We start from the raw sequence: 18333 nt of genomic DNA on the forward strand, positions 1-18333 counted from the left end.
ACAGGCGCCGGGTCCCGGACAAAAGGCTGTCTGCTGCCCTGAACTCCCCCTGCTTAACCCCTTAAACCGAGACACACACATACACAGTCTGACACACACTGCTGCTGCTGCATCATGCTCTCTCACAGGCCTCAACACACACTAGATTTTACATTTTCACTGAAGGCTGGGAACTAACATACAAAAACAAAAAAACAAACAGCAAAAAAAAAAAAAAAAAAAAAAAAAAAACTAAACTAAACAAAAAAACAAACAAAAAAAGAAACCAGAGAAATCCACATAAATTAAAGTATGTTGCTGCTTCTTATATGTTTTCTCTCTAAACATACGGACATATTTGACCTATTAAAACGCTATAATATCAGGATCAGTTATTTCCGCAAGTCAAATCATATTTAATATGGAATCTATGTTCCTGAATAAAGTCTGCAAGCAAACATTGTCTGAGTCAAACCGTCAACAGACAGCACAGGCTTTCTGGCTGCATCGGATATGTGTGAGCGCAGCAGAGAAAGTTCGTCCTATAAATACTTGCATTACACGACTCTTTCTAAAAATACAGCCGAGCACACAATACTAAAGGAAATGCTGACTGACTGTGACTGAAGACCTGCTCAAAATAAATCTGGACGACCGTACGTGCCGGAGACACACCCGATTTTAATATAAACAGCAATAAATACACATTCTGCTGACACTTAATGCTGCTCCGGTCTAAACAGCGAAATCATAGTAAAAATAATCAAAACCCCTTTTATTGTACTGGTCACTTAATCCTTACCATAATCCATAGCTGTAGTTTTCATGTAAAAAATTGCAACCACAAATTTCCACAACTGATTTCAATGTATTTTTAGTAACACGGAATTGAACCCATTAATATTTTCTTACCAAATTTAGCAAACCACAGAGCGAAGGTGCCTTTTTCCCCCTTAAATATACAACCCACAGAGGGCGCTCCTGGCCTGTGTGTGTGTGTGTGTGTGTGTGTGTGTGTGTAATGCTTAAAGTAGTAGTAGTAAGTACTGTGTAAGACCATACATAATTTCATAAAAACGATCTACAAATTTCTGCAGCTGCTTTGCTCTAATTAGATCATTTTAAGAATAATAACAATAGCCTTTCAGCACAACGAGTTTTATTGAAATTGTGAGACAATCGAAAAAAAAAATACCCGGACAACCAGCATAAACAAGATATTTTCATCTTTAAATATATTTATGAATAGATATGAATGATGCGCCCATAGGAGGAATTGCTTTGAATGTCTCCTGGCTGGAGTGAAATAACCTGAGGTGTTTTTTTGAATCCACGTGGAGCTCTTTTCTCTGTTCCTCTGTATGTGTCGGTGGATACAGAATAAAACATGGCACACACGCCTCCTAAAAATCAGCGATGCTTCATACATAGTTTTTTTTTCCAAACCAACAAGCGCTAAATAGCTTTCATTTACAGTATATGTTCATGTAAAATGGGAGAAGAGGAGGAGAAAAAAAAAAAACATGAGTTAAATTCGAAATATGTACACGCTAATATACAGCCTTGAATAAATTAATACCAATTGCATATTCTTGGATCTTTAGCTTTATTTACATATTTTTTATTTTTAATTACATAAATAGTTCAAAAACATTTTATCTGGCAGGAAATGATAAGCGGCTCTTTCTTTCTCTCTCAGACGGAATCTTCCATCCCTTTTGAAATAATCAGGCCTGGAAAAAAAAAAGAAAAAGTTTTTGGATGCAGCTGGAGACCTGCCTGTCGGCGTGCTGAGGCTCCTGTTCAGGCCTCGGCTTCGGGTTTACAAACCAGGCCTTGATGCTCAAATGCTTCAAGTTAACCAAACTCAGCACGCACGGATCCAGTGCGCGCCGCTGTCTGTGTTACTGCAGGCGCTCAGGCAGCTTAGACCGATAACGGGGCCGATACTGGTCCACCTCCAATATATAATGAACATGATAAAGTACGATTAGTTACATTTTTTTGTAGTAATAATCAGTATTATTCTCTTGACACTGCCTTAAACTTAAGCTGTGGGTGTTATTTTTAAATATAATTCTTTTTAAATTATTGGGCCTATTTTGTATTCCTATGTATTTCTATTTATTTATTTATAACCTTCATTACATCAATGTAGAAATGTAGTAGAAATAGGTTTTTGTAGGTCAGGCTGATTCAAGAGCTGCTAACCCTAACACCAGGATTCAAAGTAGAGTTTTGGGGGCTGATAATAATCTAAAAGTTGTATGATTGTATGTTTCTGGAAAGCTTTAATAGTCTTTATTTAAAAAAGGTTCAATTTAATCATATGGGCTAAATTTCTGTCAATTTGCAACTTTGTTTTTAAAAATATCAGCTTAGCGGCCTTCACTGAAACTTATCGGTCAAACCATATCCCAGCCTGTAATGTGCTGTACAGGACATATGCACGTATAGTCCTCTGATATTCAAGCCAAGACTTCATCCCGAACAGAAAGTCTTCATCACTTGGGAGAGTCTGCAGTCGGGGAGGGCTCCCTCTGGCCTTCCAGGCCGCTCACTAGTCTCTGGATGCTTTGCAGCTCATTCACTGAGTCCTTTACTGAAGTTTTGGGAGATGCAGCCCTCCCACTTGACCCACCAGACTTGTGGTTGCTGTGGTGCTCTGGGGCTGGGCTGGTCTCCCTGCTGCCTGGTTTGGAGGATTCTGATCCCGGATTGAGGCTGCTGGGCAAGCTGGTGGTGAGCAGGCTGGAACTCTGAGGCAGGGACACTGGGAGCTGGTATGGGTTAAAGCGGAGTCGAGGCCGGGACGATCCCAGGAAGGGGTTCCTGGAAAGTGGGCTGGAGGTGCTGGTGGTGGGGAGGGCTGAGGCTGAGGCCGCCGCTGCCGCCGCTGCCATATAGGTGTAGGGGTATGGGAAAAGACCTCCGAATGGAGGCATTGGGATGCCCTGAAATATGAAAGAAGAAAGATCTGCTGTCACAGTTGTATATTTCCAGTCAAGTGGTCAAATTTGTGATACATTTTCCAGTGAACAGCAACCAAACAGAGCTGCTTCTTCAGATTGTTTCAAACTAAAACAGCAACAAATAATTCTTAATTCTTCTGCCTGATAAAATGTCCCAACAAATACTTTGATGACTATATTTTTGTTCATTTTAATTCAAACACGTTGAAACCCTTCATGTTTTCACATAACATACATGAATGTTTCCTTTAATTATTTTCAGCAGTAATTTGAACCCAGCTCTGATTCATGCAAGACTATTACTGGTGCTGCATTGTTCCATATGAACAGTTGTGGTCTGACCCCTAACGCACTCTAGACTCTCACTCCAAAGCTCAAACTTCCCTTTCTTGCCATCAGTTCAGTGTTACAGGTATGCAGACAAACCAAATCATTTGCTGACTGGGTGACCTTTCTCACCTGAGAGGCAAGCATATGCTGGGACAGATGGAAGGGGAAGGGGTTGGGGGTTCCTCCCGTGCCCTGGGTGGGTAAGTTGCCATTTTCCAAACCACTTGCTCCAGATACAGAAGCCAATAGATGCCCCATGCCCATAGCAGAAAAGGCTCCGGGGGCCATGGCAAACTGCCCAGGGTGAAACAACAGTGGTGATCCGGTGTTCAGAGGGTTAAAGAACTGCTGACTGTGCAGGCCAGACAGAGCCAGGCTTTGTAAGTGTCCTGGGCTGAAGTGTGAGGGGCTCTCAGTTTGGACCATGAGAGGGGAGAAGGCATCCTTACTGGCACCAATGCCTCCAGCCTCTGAGTCCTTTGTCAGTGCGTCCATGGTGTCCTTCCTGTGCTTGCTCTCCCCTTTGTCCTTCTCAAGGTTCCTTATACTGAATATGGAGTCATCCTTCTTTTCCACACTAGGCCTGTCCCGAATGCGCTCCTCACACCTGGAGCTGTAGGGGGACACAGGTTCAGGTCCTGGACTGTTTGAGCCAGTGCAGTGCTCATCAGGATGTTCCAGCTCTTGTTCGCTGTCAGTGCATGTTTTCTCATCTATGCAGGAATACATACAAAAAAGAATAACAACAATGTTGAACTGTTTATCACCTCAAACCCAGCCAGCATAAAAATATATTCTAATAACCTACATGTGCTACAATAGCAACATAAGCCTAGTGGGGGCCTTCAGACCACTGCAACATGTGGACTGCATTTTAATGGAGATTTACAATGCTTTCTTTCTAAGCAGCATGTAGTAATATTTTTCTAACTGTACAGAGCTTTTGAGTATGCAAACACTATAAAATTCTGCACATTAAAACAATTCACAAGGCCCCTTCAAAAACTTGTACCGACTCATGATAGATTACGGGAGGTAAAACAATAGGATCAGACCAAATTAAAACCAAAAGAAGAAGAAAAGAGAGACAACATTTAGTAATAAATGTAAGCAAAATATTAATAACCTCAATACACAGTTTGTAGTCTTTATTAGAACATTTCAAATGGAAAAGAAATATTCTATCCCAGTCAAATTCAAGTAGATTTTACTATGTACATACTCAGTTACATATAAGTGTCTGTTCTAGAGCATGAACTTAAAAAAAATCTGTCTTTAGTGAAGTAAAATAAACCCAGTACTGTGCCTGATCTTAGGTGGCTAATTTGATTGGTTGACGGGTGTGGAATATGTAAGCAGAGACAAATCCACTAGTGGGCCAATTTGACATTTTAGAAACATCCACGCAGGCTGCAGAGTATGTGCTTCAAATGATCCTGTTGGCATCAGTATGCGTGAATGGGCCTAAAATGATATCAAGCGAGAGAAGCCCACGAAATTAACAAACACTAATTGAGTTTCCTCACGTTGCGGCTCCAACCATATTTTCGCCAATTTAATATAGTGAGGCTATTGCATTTCAAATGTAACAATTGATTCAGTTTAAATTTTAAAGGTCAAAATGATCACCCCATGGCTGTTGAATTTAATAAGCCTGTATGTCATTTTCACACACAGTTTTTAAAACACGGCCCCCAAAAAATTAAACAATAACGTGTCTAACCTCGAGTGGGTCTGGTGAACCTCAGCGGACTAGTCCCGGCTCCCAGCGGGGAGTGCGCGGTGTCCCTGCCGGCTGGCGGATCACTAGAAGAGGCGTCCGAGTCCACACCCTCCCGGTCCGCTTTACACTGGTCCTCGTACATCCGCAGGGATGGCATCGTCAGCTGCTTTCTGAATAATAATAATAATAATAATAATAATAATAATAATAATAATAATAATAATAATAATAATAATAATAATAATAAATTGCTCTGAAGGGAAATTGACAGGACCTTGCAGAATAACATCCACCCATCCACACACTCACACACACACTCGTAGCGTTTGCAGGTGTTAGGCTGTCTACCTTTTCTCCCTCCTTCCGTTCCCCGTGTCTCTGAATCCTTTAGCAAAGGGGTTGTTATCAATCTTCAGTTGCGTTATCTGTCGAAAAGGGACAGAATGAAGTTTAAAGTTGTGGAACCAGGGTTAGACACAGCATGTAGGTCTTTTGTCTTCACCTGCCACATATTTATTCACCTGCGATTAACACACGCACGAAGTAGCACGTTGGGCAGAAGCCACGGTGAGCCTCGATTAGCATTATTAATAAAAGATTAATGATGGGACGTTATTCTCATTGGCCCCTGGAGAGAAATTCTGCCACGAAATATTCCTCTATGGGGCTACATAAGCCTCCGTTCCCCCAGAAAAAAGGCAGGGAGCAATACTCGAACAGATGACTATCATATCAATAATTAATAATGTGGTTTGGATCACTGCTGCTTCACGGTATGTCCTGATGCGGGAGAGGCTCCATGTACGGCCACTGAGCCGGAAAAAGCCTGTATGGAGGTTCTAGGCTCCTGGAGGCCCTCAGTGGCCCTTGGACAAGAGGCTTTAGGCGTTTACCATCTGAGCAGAGAGAGTTCTTGCAGCATCTGTCCACTATGGCTGCAGCGTGACAAGCTTTTTTTTTTAATGTCCTCTAATCGATGGTGACTCTTTGCCATGAACCTTTACAACAAGACCCATTGCCCTAGACCCACAGACACAACCTCCAATAAGCTTCAAGGAGCAGGCTAAAGATTCAGCAAAGAGGCGTCCATCAAATATACACACAACCTCGGTTTCAATAGCCCTTATTTAAACTGCCATACATTCACTGATTCATTCTTAGATGACAAAAATTAAGAAAAAAAAATAAAATAAAAAAGAGGACGTGCTGAGCATGATGCTGCACCACAGAACTGCACAACACACCCCCTAGCATTTATGCGTTTGGCCTATTTAATATTATCATCATTATTAGCCCATTTATAGCCCCCAAAATACCAGATAACATGTACCACATAACACATCCATACAGTCGCACATCCAGGCTAAACAGCAATTAAAAAATCAAGTGGGACATGGGAGTCCTCTGCAGGGAAATTAGGCGACCTACAAAATCAGATTAAGTCTTCGGGGGTTGGTGGTGGGGGGAGGGGACACAAGTAGGACATTTATTATGCAAAGTATAGCAGCCATATTAGAGGCCGTTGGTTGAATATGAACATTGCCTCACCTTATCGTTCTGATAGGCTGTCACAGCCACAAACTCGGTCTCCGGGAACACATAGGTCCTGAAGGTGCTGTACGGGAGCTTCAGGATGTCGTTGGCCCGCACTATGTGGAACCTGGGCTGGTATTTGTGCATGGAGTTCAGAATAGTCTGGAGGAACACACAAACACACAGCTTTGGAATAAATCTCACGGTATTTTCAGTCTCTCTTTGATGTTCTCTTTGCATTAAACTTCAGCACTACACAGAATGTGTTGACGCGGATCATCCAGCCTATTGTTACTGATGCTGTTATAATTACTGTGTTAGCAGACTTGTCTGTGATTAGTGCAGAGCACAGGGAAAAACCTGACCAGGCCACACATGTTGTCACGACAGCTCGAGCCACAGCACACACAAAAAAAAAAAAAAAAAAAAATCGGATTTGATCCAGTTTCTATTGGGACAAAAGCTACAAATTTCCACTCTTTCATTCAGATTCACCACAAACCCTATGGTCACTTTACCAGTTTGGAATTATAGGCTGCTATAGACTGAGTGTGTGTCTGTTTTTACCCACAAAGCATCAAAGACTTTACATGCATTTTACCATAAAATATATTTTTAAATCCACCCGCTTCCCAAATAAATACATAAATGAATCAATAAATAAATACGTAAAAATATAAATAAAATATCAAACGCTATGAATATGCAGATATAGCATTAATTCCGGGTAAAATTAGAATAAATTAACTTTATCTTAAAAATGACACAGATGACAGACATATGTAGTACAGATTTACGACCTGTATATAAAAAGAAATCATGTTTGTTTGCGATTGCAAATTCTGTAGACTGACATGTAAATGCTGAATTTGTTTCCAGTCGGAAGCACACTCTGACTGGGAGTCAGATGGACTCTCTCAGACATGTATCACTGGTTCTTGCACCGGTTATTTTTTGTGTGTTTTTATTACACAGTTAAAATAATGCGGGGAATATTTTCTGGATAAAATGTGCAAAGAAGCCAAACCATTCAGTGAATACACTATGAATATTGAACTATATAAAAATATGAACCTGCCCAGTTCTAATACTATAGGAGGTGTCAAACATATCAGTCGGTTCCGCCATTCAAGCTCATTTCGCATCATTTCTCTCTGACCGGCTCTGGTGATAGACCACTTAATCCCTCAGCCTTGCCCAAATATGATGCTTGTTTTTTATGATGACTCCCCCATACAGTTTCGGTAAAAATACAGAGGAAAGGCCCGGGGAGTTCAGCATATGGGCCATGAGCTGCACACAACCGGCTCTGGCTTTGGATTCACGAGGAGAAAACACAGACTGGTAATATTCTGGAGAGCTACGAGGAAACATTAGCTCAGTGTAGGTCAATCGCAGTGTGAAGTCAAGTGGCGACAAAATGTCAACAGCCTTGGACGTTCTGGTGTACACGACCATAAGTGACTCATGTTTAGCGCATATATTTTATTTTTTAATAATATTATGTTTCTATTTTCTCACACTGGTTTTTCTCCTACTTCATAATCATCCTGCAGTGGTTTTTACAGCGCAGCCACTATAACATACGGCTATTCACCTATGTTATATCCTGTTTTTTTTTTTATTTGCAGCTTTTGCTTTTATTATTTTACACAACAACGACCCACTTTCTCCCAGTGCTTCATAAAAAATTCATTTGAACTTAAAACACCTAAAAACAGCCTGCCTCGCCTGTTCCCCCAGGAAACACCGCATGAAGACATGAGAAAACGTTTCTGTTGGATATGAGACAAAACGCCTCGCTGTACTTACAAATCCGTGTTTGTCTGAGATGTTGTTGGTCAACTTGAGCTTATGGAAAGCAACAGGCTTGGCCATCCACTGCTCACCCGTGGCCGGACTGTCCGGGTGGATATACATCCTCTTGGGCATCTCTGGGTCGGCCTTGCCCGCGACCATCCAGCGGGAGTTGTGGAACTTGTAGCGACAGTCGTCCGCCGCCACGATGTCCATCAGCAGGATGTATTTGGCTTTTTTATCAAGCCCGTTTATACGCACTTTGAACGGAGGGAACATCCTCCTGCAGAGAGACAACACACGGGGAGTCAACACGCCGAGATTCAGCTGTAACACATCAGGTTATCATGCAAAACGTCAACTGACTGATAAAAGGCGACGCGGACGACTGGATATATTTGTAATTGTCCGATATTATTCACCAATTTTCAAGGCAATTACACGATAGCAACACAGTAAAAACGTCGTGTGTGTGTGTGTGCGTGTGTGTGTGTGTGTGTGTGCGCGCGTCTGTGGTGTATGTATGTGTGTTGACCAAGCCTGCACTACAAAGCTGAGCAGTATATTTATGACCACATCACTCCACGTTACTGGTTTTTGAAGTGACAGCCTGTTTATAAAATCCAGAAGCTGTGCTGCTTTGGACAGAATGAACCTGAGTAAAGACCAGACACCACTTCCCCCAAAATATCTCAAATATGTTGTTGGATCAGTCTGCAAATATATCACAAGCATTTCAAAATAAACTGAACTTCTACCAATTCTGAGTGAACTCGCTTTTACTCCTAAATGTATAGATATTTATGAGAAAATATATTTATAACCGGGTAAACACAGCATTGTGTAGTTTTCCTGTGTGTTTTTAATGGTACAACTGACTGACAATCTATAGGAAAATAAACACAGACCAAAGGCCTGACGACCAGGCTGCCATTTAATAATGTGAATAAATTGCTTTTAAGCCGCTCTAAACTTGCCAACTGTAGCAAGTGTTGCGCATATATACAGACAGACTATTGGAAATTTATTCAAAATAAAATATCCGGGAAAGGATTCAGTGTTGTGACGAATTCTTACCTTCCGGACTTGGTAATAACCATCTCCGTCCCGAGTTTATGAAACTGGTCCCAAAGATCTTTGGCTTCCAGTGTAACTTTAGGGTCGTCGTCCACTTCCTCCTCGGGCTCTAGGCTTTTCATGCTGCGGAGATGAGCCGCCTGATGATGGCTGAGGGCCGGGTGGAGCCCAGCCTCAGCCGCCCCGGCCAGGCCGTGGTCCGGGATAGGCTTGGTTAGCGCCCCGGGAGGCAGGCTGAGCGCTGGGAAGAAGGAAGGCTGCGCGGCCGCTAGGAAGGCGGACATGGGGAAGTCGGTCGGCCGGTGTGCGTGGAAAGGGTGATAAGCCATTGCAGTCCCTGTAAAAACTGGATCTCTCATCGGTGCATCCACAAAAACCGAAGTGAACTAGTAGATATTTTAGTGGTATTTCCCGCAACCTTGAGCCAGCGTAGGTCCGCGCTTCGCGAGCAGTTTGTGTAAAGCGGTATAAGAGCACACCGCCTTGTCACACACACAACGCGTTATGAGGGTGAGGAAAATAGCCCAGAGTTGCTCTTGATGTGCTTTTCCTTTGGTTCCTCCACCGAGTCCTTCAGTAGAAGCGGCGGTGTGAAGGCAGAGCCCGGCTGCGCGTTGTGCCTCTCAGAGAAATAAGCTGTTTCTCTGCTTCAGTCATCCCACACTGACTGGAGAGATGTGGCCCCGTTCACTGCAGATCTGTGACTATCTCACATGTCCTTCCTGCCTCCATCCCCTGCACTAATGAACCAAGCCCCTTTGATTGCTGATTTTACGCTTTCTGGACCAATTGTGGGCCCCTATAGGCGTGGTTCTGACAGCTCCGGCCAGACTCTAGGAGAGGAGGGGGGGCAAGAAGGTGTCGGAAGCATTAGCAGTAAGAAAACATGTCAACAGAATAAAATATTAACCAATGACAGGAAAGATCGGGAAATCCCACCCCCATTTCCAAGCCAAACACCGGGTCAGCGCCCAGTTCTTGGCCGGTGGAGGCATCACCTCTCTCGGCTTGCGTTTTGACAATGTCGCCTCCGGAGAAACCAACCTGTCCACACTCACTCTCTTAATACTCACCTTTATACAGAGGAACAGCTCCAGTTCTCCACGTTTACCACTGTCTTATAGAACAACTCACAACAGTAAATTCACGACCATGTTCTGCATTCCGGAGAGATTTAATTCAAAGAGCTGCTGCTCTCTCGGCCGCTCAGTAGAATAGCAGACTTGCAATTATTCCGTGTTATTGGCTTGTTTTGACGCCTAGGCTGGATTTGCCTCATACCAGCCCAGGCTGTGTTAGCTGTGTGTGCACTGACTTCAGCCTCCCCACTGTGCGTTTTCCTGCTCGGGCTGACAGGAAGGCAGCAGCAGCAGCCGCAGCGGCGGCGACAGCAGCAGCAGCAGCAGCGCAATAACGAGTCAAGCCTGGAAAAGACAAACCCAGATGCTGCGTGGAGTAAAAAGAGGAAACCAGATGAATGATGATGAATGAATTTTGAGAGGAAAATCAGGGAGAAAGCGGTGAGTTCACACTTCGATACAAACTTTTCCTTATTTGGCTACAAAGTGTCATTTCTTGGAAACTTCGTGGTTTATTTTGATGTAGATTTTTTAAAAAATAGGCTAAATAATATTATTGCCATTGCGTTAGAGTCTGTCTGGCGTCGCGGTGATTTTTTTTTGTTGTGTATAGTTTGTATTTCCTGATCAAGCAGTGGCAGCGATGAGATGATTTAGTGCTCCCTCTCACAGAGCTGAGGGCAGGCCGTGGTAGCGTGTAATCTCCGACAGGTTGTATTTTGTCAAACCAAGGACAGTGCGAGACTCCTGGAGCCACGGGGGTGGGGGCCCACCAGCCTGCCCCCAGTCCGCTCTACTGAGCTCCTTAAGAAAAATCCAGCGCCGCAGCTCTTGATTAAGTTGGACTCAGTTTGTTAAAGAGCCGCTCGGCGCCAGTCGGCTGATGCGCCACAATAAGAACAATCTCCTGTCTCTTTACATTTACCCTGAAGTCCTACATGTGCGAGCCCCTCCGGCCCCTTCAGCAGCCTCATCTGCGGCTCCGTTCCACAGTTCTGCTTCGGTCATGACTCGGTATCAGATGTGAGTTATTTTTTGGGGGTAAACAGCTGCTCTCTCCGGGCAGGCTGTATTGTGATATTGGCCACAGTCGCCACTCCGACAAGAACTGAAACAAAAAGTGATAATCCTTCTGAATGAGACTGTCAGAGACAACTGCGCATTTCCTATTAACCCTTGGATAAAGCCGCGTTTCTGCGGCTTCCGCTGACAGCAGTACAAAACGCTCAGTGGCCACAAAAATGTATCAAATAATAAACATAAAACGCAAATGATCAAAACAAACAAACAAAAAAATCCATCTAATAGCCTACTAGAGGAAGAGTAAACAATCAAAGTGGGTCATAGGGTTTGAAATAGGCATCAAAGTGCAAAACAAAAGAGTTTCAAATCCTTAAAGTGCGACCTAAAAATATAACTCCAGAAAGTGTCAGCAAGCCGTGCTTGTGTGTCAGACACAGCATGTTATTTGATTTAAGAGCATGAAATGTTTGCACATCTCCACTGCGTTACACACTTGTTGCTCGGCTTCCATCAGATTGATACAGCCATGCGTATGAGAGTCAGCAGGTCAGACAGGAGCAGCTACAGCACAACAGAGCGCACTGTACCTGATTGAAGCCAGTTTTCTACAAGCCCAGGAAACACATTAGATCAGGCTCAAGTCCCTGGAGCATCAACTGCTTCACACAGTGCTCACATCAGCAGCAGCCACTGCTCCCTGACCATGTCAAAAAAGTGGATTTGCAACCAGCAAGGTGCTGGAATCAAATGCCAATGAGCATCAACTTCATATGAGAATGCAGAATCATTATGGTTATGTCTCCTACATAACCTCCTTGTGTTCATCGGCTCTACTGGAACTGGCCTAAAACTTGATGGGAGCGCTGCACCTTCAGTGCGTGACACGATAGAGGTGTTGAAACGCCGTGGAAGCAGAAGGGGCTGCATGCATGGAGCTTTACTGCAGAGAAAGAAAACATTAGCAACATATGGAGGCGGATAACGATTTCTCTCTACCGGAATCCGCACTGATAATTGTATCAACAATGCTCGTGCAAATTAGTCACCATTTATTTGTTCTGTGCCTTCAACGTTACAGAGATCTCCATTAGGCACTGTTTAAAAGTCATTAAGCCCCGGGAGGACTTCTCTGAGCTGTTGGTAGGGGATTGTGCTGATAGATTAACATAGCCTGTGTGTTGGGGCTGAATCAAAACATATGTGAATATGTCTCTTAGAGTTGTTTGGGAGTGTGGAGGGAAAGCAATCATTATGGGGAGGAAAAGGGTCTTGCAGAAATGACTTTGGAATCATGCATTTAAAAAGAGGAGGTCTTGGCCTTCAGTTTTCTCATTCGCGGTTTAATATTATATTAACACGTTTTTATCTTATCTCCAGAAATTAGTCAAAGAGATATTTGCTAAAAAAAAAAAAGCTGCGCTTGTATTTACCCTGATCTAACTGCTTTGCATACAGGATGAAGTTGACTGAAGCTCTTGTCCTTGAGCCGTCCGCTCAGTACAAAACAATACAGCAGCAGATGTGAAATGTGCGAAAGAAGCGTCTTCTGTCCCGGGGATTTGGCCCCAGTGTCAGTGATCCCAACCAAAGACGCTCTAATTACAACATGACGGCACAGTTTTTCGCCACATTCGTCTATAACCGAGTATTGTTTTTTTTTCTTTCTCCTCTCAACATTGTTCCTTTCCTCCTTTCATCTCTCCATCTTCTCCTCCCATCTCCCTGCATCATCTCTCCAGCTATATTTAGCGGGTAGACTAGGGCCTTGGCGCCAGACCGTTTAAGACCTGTCAAAGTCCCTCATATTTCCCCTTGTCACATGGAAACCCGGCGACCAGCGGCCTTCTCCTTCTTCTCTCCTTCTCCTCCTCCTCCTTTTCTCTTTTTCTCCTCCCTCCTCCCGCTGCAATTACTAGCAGCCCTTCTCCTCTCCTTCATCTTTCTCCCCCACTTCCTCCAGCGCACTCTCCTAAATTAAACATATCAGTTCTCACTTGGAGGAAAAGCAAAATGTTTCCTCAGCCCCCTTTCTCCACACACACACACACACACACACACACACACACACACACACACACACAGAAAGAGAGAGAGAGAGAGAGAAGCATACTAAGCATACTATCCTATTATGCCAGCAATAGTCCTGCTAAGAAAGAGAAGCTTTTTGGGACGACTTGATGTGTCGCAGCTCTGGTCTAAATGCTCTAAAGCAAACATTTTTCCTGGACACGACTTAATGACAAACTCAATCATAAACTACAACCATTCATTTCCTGCTACCTGCCAGCCCTAAAGCTGTTTCACCCTCCTATTCTGTCTGCCTAATCACGTATGTGAACTGCAGCCAGTGCTTCATGGAAGCTGTGGGCGCGTCTCACAGGTAAACCACCAGGCGGGGGCGCTATGGGCACCGAGAGGAGCCAGAGGAGAGTGATAGAGCTGTCCACCGGCGTTACAGCACCTCAAACTTTTACACACACACACTCACACGGGCTTTTATTAACTACAGACTCATAAGGTGTAGTCACAGAGCATCACTGAAACGTTTGACTTCATTTAGCCTACTGTAGAATTTTGCATTTGTAACGATCTTCATATCATTGCGATACATTACCAATTGAATAGGTAATGTAATTATAGTGAAACTGTGCAATGCCACTACCTAAGGAATCTCAGGGGCCTGTGCAAGCCTCTGTGGCCCTGCTCAAACTCAGTGTGACCACTGCAGAACTGTGCGCGCTGGGGTGAATATTTATCCTGTGGTAACATGTAGCCCACGACAAACATGACCACTGGACGTGTCGCGCGCTTCCCACCATATCACAGTGATGTCAACTATTGTAGGCAGAGTTTACTCATTTCATTTACAAAGTGATCTGCTGAGTTGACTTTGTGAGGGCTCACTGCAGAGACACGTCGGGAATCGTGTGATTTTTAACATCAGTCACAGAGAATAGATTTTTGGGTTCTGTGCATGTGCATCAACAATAAATAAAAGGAAAGCAAATATGAATAATGTTTAATAAATAAGGTCATGCATCTGTGAACTGTTACAGTAAAATAATCCAGAAAAACAGAACAAAATAAAATGTCTCCTTTTCGCATTTGTCTAAAAACAAGTTCCCAAGCTATGGGAGCTGAAAATAAATAGCTGTAGGTTTATTTCTTTATTAATGCACCTTTCTGTACATTTATCTGAGATATTTTCCCCCGTTGGTTAGCGAAAATACTTTCATTTTTAAAGCAGACCAATTTAATCTGCACAAATTACACACCAAAAAACCACTAAACCTTTATTTTTTTTTTTTTTTTGTATTTTCTGTGAGTTTCGTCTAAGATAAAAACAACGAATGGAAGAACGCACTCATCCTTTTACTGTGTGTTTGTGTTCAGGAGAGCACCGCAGTCATCGGCTTTTAAATATTATTCAGATGACATTTATTACTATTTTATGTTCTTTGAGACACCCTTTTTAAAGCAGCTAAATAACTCTTTGTGTATTTTACAGATGTGTTGACAGCGTGGAGAAATTGAATTAGCAGCTGCAGCGGCGGATACACTGAATCATATTAAGGGAGCAGCGGAGGAGCAGAGGCTACCTGCAGGCCTTTTCATTCACTGTGCCACAAAACAACACAACACCAACACCAAACACAGCACATCACAAGCCCTGCAACAGAACTCCACAGCATATAGTCACTAAACAGGCATAGTCCAGTGCCATTTTGATTATTACCTGAACACCACTATAATCAGTAGGCCTATAGCTCTTATTTTTCAGTCTGGTACTTGATATGATTTCAACCCAGTAATAAGATATGCGGAGGGAAATGATGGAAGTATCGAAGATGACACTTTCTTTAAGATTTAACTATTTGCAACTTTAAGTTTCTATAAAATTAATACATCTCTGAGTGTGTTATTATGTAATAATGGCACTTAATACTTTAGTTGGTCAGTGGCTGATTTGAATAGAGAGATGAGTGGAGTCCGACTTCGTTGTAATATAAATAAGCGATCACTCTTAGAGGAGTCAGCTGACTGTTATCTGCTATTCACCTCCTGACCAATCATTTCTGCTTCGTACAGGTGAGTATGATTAAGGGAGGACTATTTGACTTTACTGGACACTTATTAAACAGGAAGTGCAGCGATAATGGCCAAATGTGTTTCTTTAGAGATACATATGGCTGAAAAGTGTCTATGCTGTGGAGTTCATACTTTCGATTAACATCTGACCTGAGTTCTCAGTAACACGCTGAGCTCAGACCGACTGAGCGCATCTCCCCACAGGTACGGGTCCATACACTGTTGGTGAGCTTCAGTGGTGACACCGCTGTCTCTGTGCCAGCCTCCGGGACCCCGTGTGCTGCAGAATATCGCCACAGTTTGTTTTCACAGCTTCTCCTGATGACCAAATAAATAAGCATCGTGCTCACAGCTTTACAACAGGCTTATATTTTTGTACAATTCAACAATAATGCAGGTACAATGTGATCAGTATGCAGTGTAATAGAGGTGTGTTTCGAAATATATGGTTCCTGGCAAGGATCTCAATACCTTAGAGTTTTCAGACAAGCAACAGATCACTTAAGTGATCACACCTCTCTGAAAAAAAATTGTTGCTCTGGGTTGGATCTGGATCATGTACTGCTGTTCTCATCTGGAGTTCCAAAGTCATTTATTTCACTGAAATAAGGGAAGAGCCCCAATGTGATGATAAAACAGGCATCAGCCAGGGTTAGTCCCACACACCTTGCAAAGAAAAAAGAAAAACGTTAGATGTGAGTCTGTGCAATCTACTGGGTGTGTGTGTTCTCTCTACACTCATCCTGGGTAGTGAAAATAAAATCTTTTATTGATTTTTGAATGATTTGCATGATTTCTGATAAATTTATTGTTATTGTTAACCTACATGATAAATGGGTCCAGAACAACAGACCTGATTTAATTAGTAAGAATGCATGATACAAACACGTTGTTCTAAATATTTTTTTAAACAATCTCCACAGCTCAGTGTTGTCACATCATGTAGTAAAGTAGCAGTTTGCTGGATAAAAAAAAAAAAACAAGGCTACAAGTGAAATTGCTAATTTGCACTGGGACGTGCACTATTCACGTCAGCACTACTCATGTCCATGGTATGGATGGTCATAGTGTGAGTGAGAGCTACTTAGATTACCAAATTTGTTTAAGATTAGTAAAGAGCATAATTGCATATATCAGCACGAACTGCTGGCACAAAAAAAGGCTGTAAGTTCAGCAAAATCACTAAACTGATGGGAATGTAGAGGGGAAGACACGTTTGAAACTAAAAATAGTTATACTGCATGAGTATAATGACAATCAATTTCTCACTAAATCTACAATTCTAAAGAAAACACACCATCATAAATGAAGGAGCCTATTTAGTTTTCATTGCAGACTGCTGATCTAAAGTGCTAACATTGATTTTCTATGGAAGTGAATGGAGTGTGCTACCTAAGCTGGTAGTATAGCAGAATATGGATAGTTAGGATATGGTGTGTTTCATTCGAATATAAGACATTGTCACTTTAAGTCTGCAATTTCGGAAACAGCTGCTCTTGCCAGCGAAGCTAATGTTAATGTTTTGAGATGAAGCAATTTTAAAATCAGGAGAATCTGTATTATATCATGCTTTGTCTATTTATCAATTCAAACTGGCAATTTGCTGCCATGTTTTTAAAAGTTGGGCCTTAACACCAGATAGTGATCCAGGAACCATTTCCTAGCTGGACATTAGACATAGAGAGCTGGGAGCTTCAGAGTTTGCTGCATGTACATACAGGAACTGTTTCTTTTACACGCAATAACCAAATGACTCAAATAGTACATGCTTTGTATAATATACAGGTTAGCGCTCAGTATTTTAGAATATTTTCACAAAATGAACACACTGTGGTCAGGTTTCTCCCAACTAAGTCCCATGTAGCTTTTTACAAAGATATTTAATATACACATTCATTTTAAACTGACAGTGTGATGTTTCAAAAAAAAAGGCCCAGATGAACCAAAGAGAATGTTTCGCCCACATTTATAATTTCTACTTTGAAGATATTAAATAATGAACAAGATTTTTAATAGCCCACCAGAATCAAATAAATGGTTTTAAGTGCAAACTGTTGTTTTCCTCTTTTATTTGTTACGTAATGTTGAATGGTCTTAAGTGGCAGAGATACATTATTTCTTCTTCATTCATAAGGGACTCTTTAGTAATGGTTCCATTTTATGCATTTTTTCTTCAGCACATAACAGATTTTATTTTAAAATATATATGAGTTGAAATACATGCATGTTTTTAATTCAAAAAGGTTTTAGGCACTTAGCTGAAATAAGTTATTCATTTAATTGTGCAAATGTTTTCTGGCCATCTCTTCAAGTTGGGATATATTCCATTATAGCTGGGCAAGAATCCCTTTCAATTTTATGACTATTAGCTTATGAACACATCAATGAGATGAAATAAAGCATACAGGGAATAATCTACCACTAACCTAATTTAATTTGAATTACTTAAAATGCCTTCAGTTCAACTTTTTACTACATTTTCAAGAGTTTGGGGATTTGAAGTTTTCCGTTGATTAGAAGAGAAACAAACATGCCCTTTTGTTTCTTCACTCTTTTAGAGCAAACAGCTAGAGTTGCCCATAAAAAGTCCCTTTAACAACACTTTACTGCCTGTTAAAAAATATGATACTAATTAGCAGTGGTACTGCGAGCTGATGGCCATTCCATGGTGGAAATCTGAACGGCACAATTAGGGGCGATCAGAGTGAGAAAAAAAGACAGTTTCATTTCC

The 18333-nt window shown here is 42.1% G+C and overlaps 1 protein-coding gene across 1 annotated transcript; it reads right to left on the reverse strand.

Moving 5' to 3' along the window:
• Nucleotides 1-1410: 1410 nt before the first annotated feature.
• Nucleotides 1411-10626, reverse strand: tbx2b (T-box transcription factor 2b). Its single transcript, XM_026326926.2, has 8 exons — nucleotides 10485-10626; nucleotides 9412-10244; nucleotides 8350-8617; nucleotides 6553-6699; nucleotides 5353-5429; nucleotides 5005-5174; nucleotides 3411-3994; nucleotides 1411-2933 (listed from the first exon to the last, which is right to left on the reverse strand). The coding sequence occupies exons 2-8, from the start codon at nucleotides 9768-9770 to the stop codon at nucleotides 2484-2486; spliced, it is 2055 nt and encodes a 684-aa protein (XP_026182711.1). The 5' UTR covers nucleotides 9771-10244; nucleotides 10485-10626; the 3' UTR covers nucleotides 1411-2483.
• Between the last annotated feature and the right edge of the window lie 7707 nt (nucleotides 10627-18333).

This window comes from Mastacembelus armatus, chromosome 13, assembly GCF_900324485.2.
Source record: "Mastacembelus armatus chromosome 13, fMasArm1.2, whole genome shotgun sequence".
Taxonomy (NCBI): Eukaryota; Metazoa; Chordata; class Actinopteri; order Synbranchiformes; family Mastacembelidae; genus Mastacembelus; species Mastacembelus armatus.

Bases quoted from the DNA above. Each gene is read 5' to 3' on its own strand.
- tbx2b (XM_026326926.2), bottom strand. From the start codon at position 9,770: ATGAGAGATCCAGTTTTTACAGGGACTGCAATGGCTTATCACCCTTTC. The intron at 5,430-6,552 runs GTGAGGCAATGT...CCTTTTCGACAG, and splicing joins CAGCCTATCAGAACGATAAG to ATAACGCAACTGAAGATTGA. The intron at 5,175-5,352 runs GTAGACAGCCTA...ATTATTATTCAG, and splicing joins AACGGAAGGAGGGAGAAAAG to AAAGCAGCTGACGATGCCAT.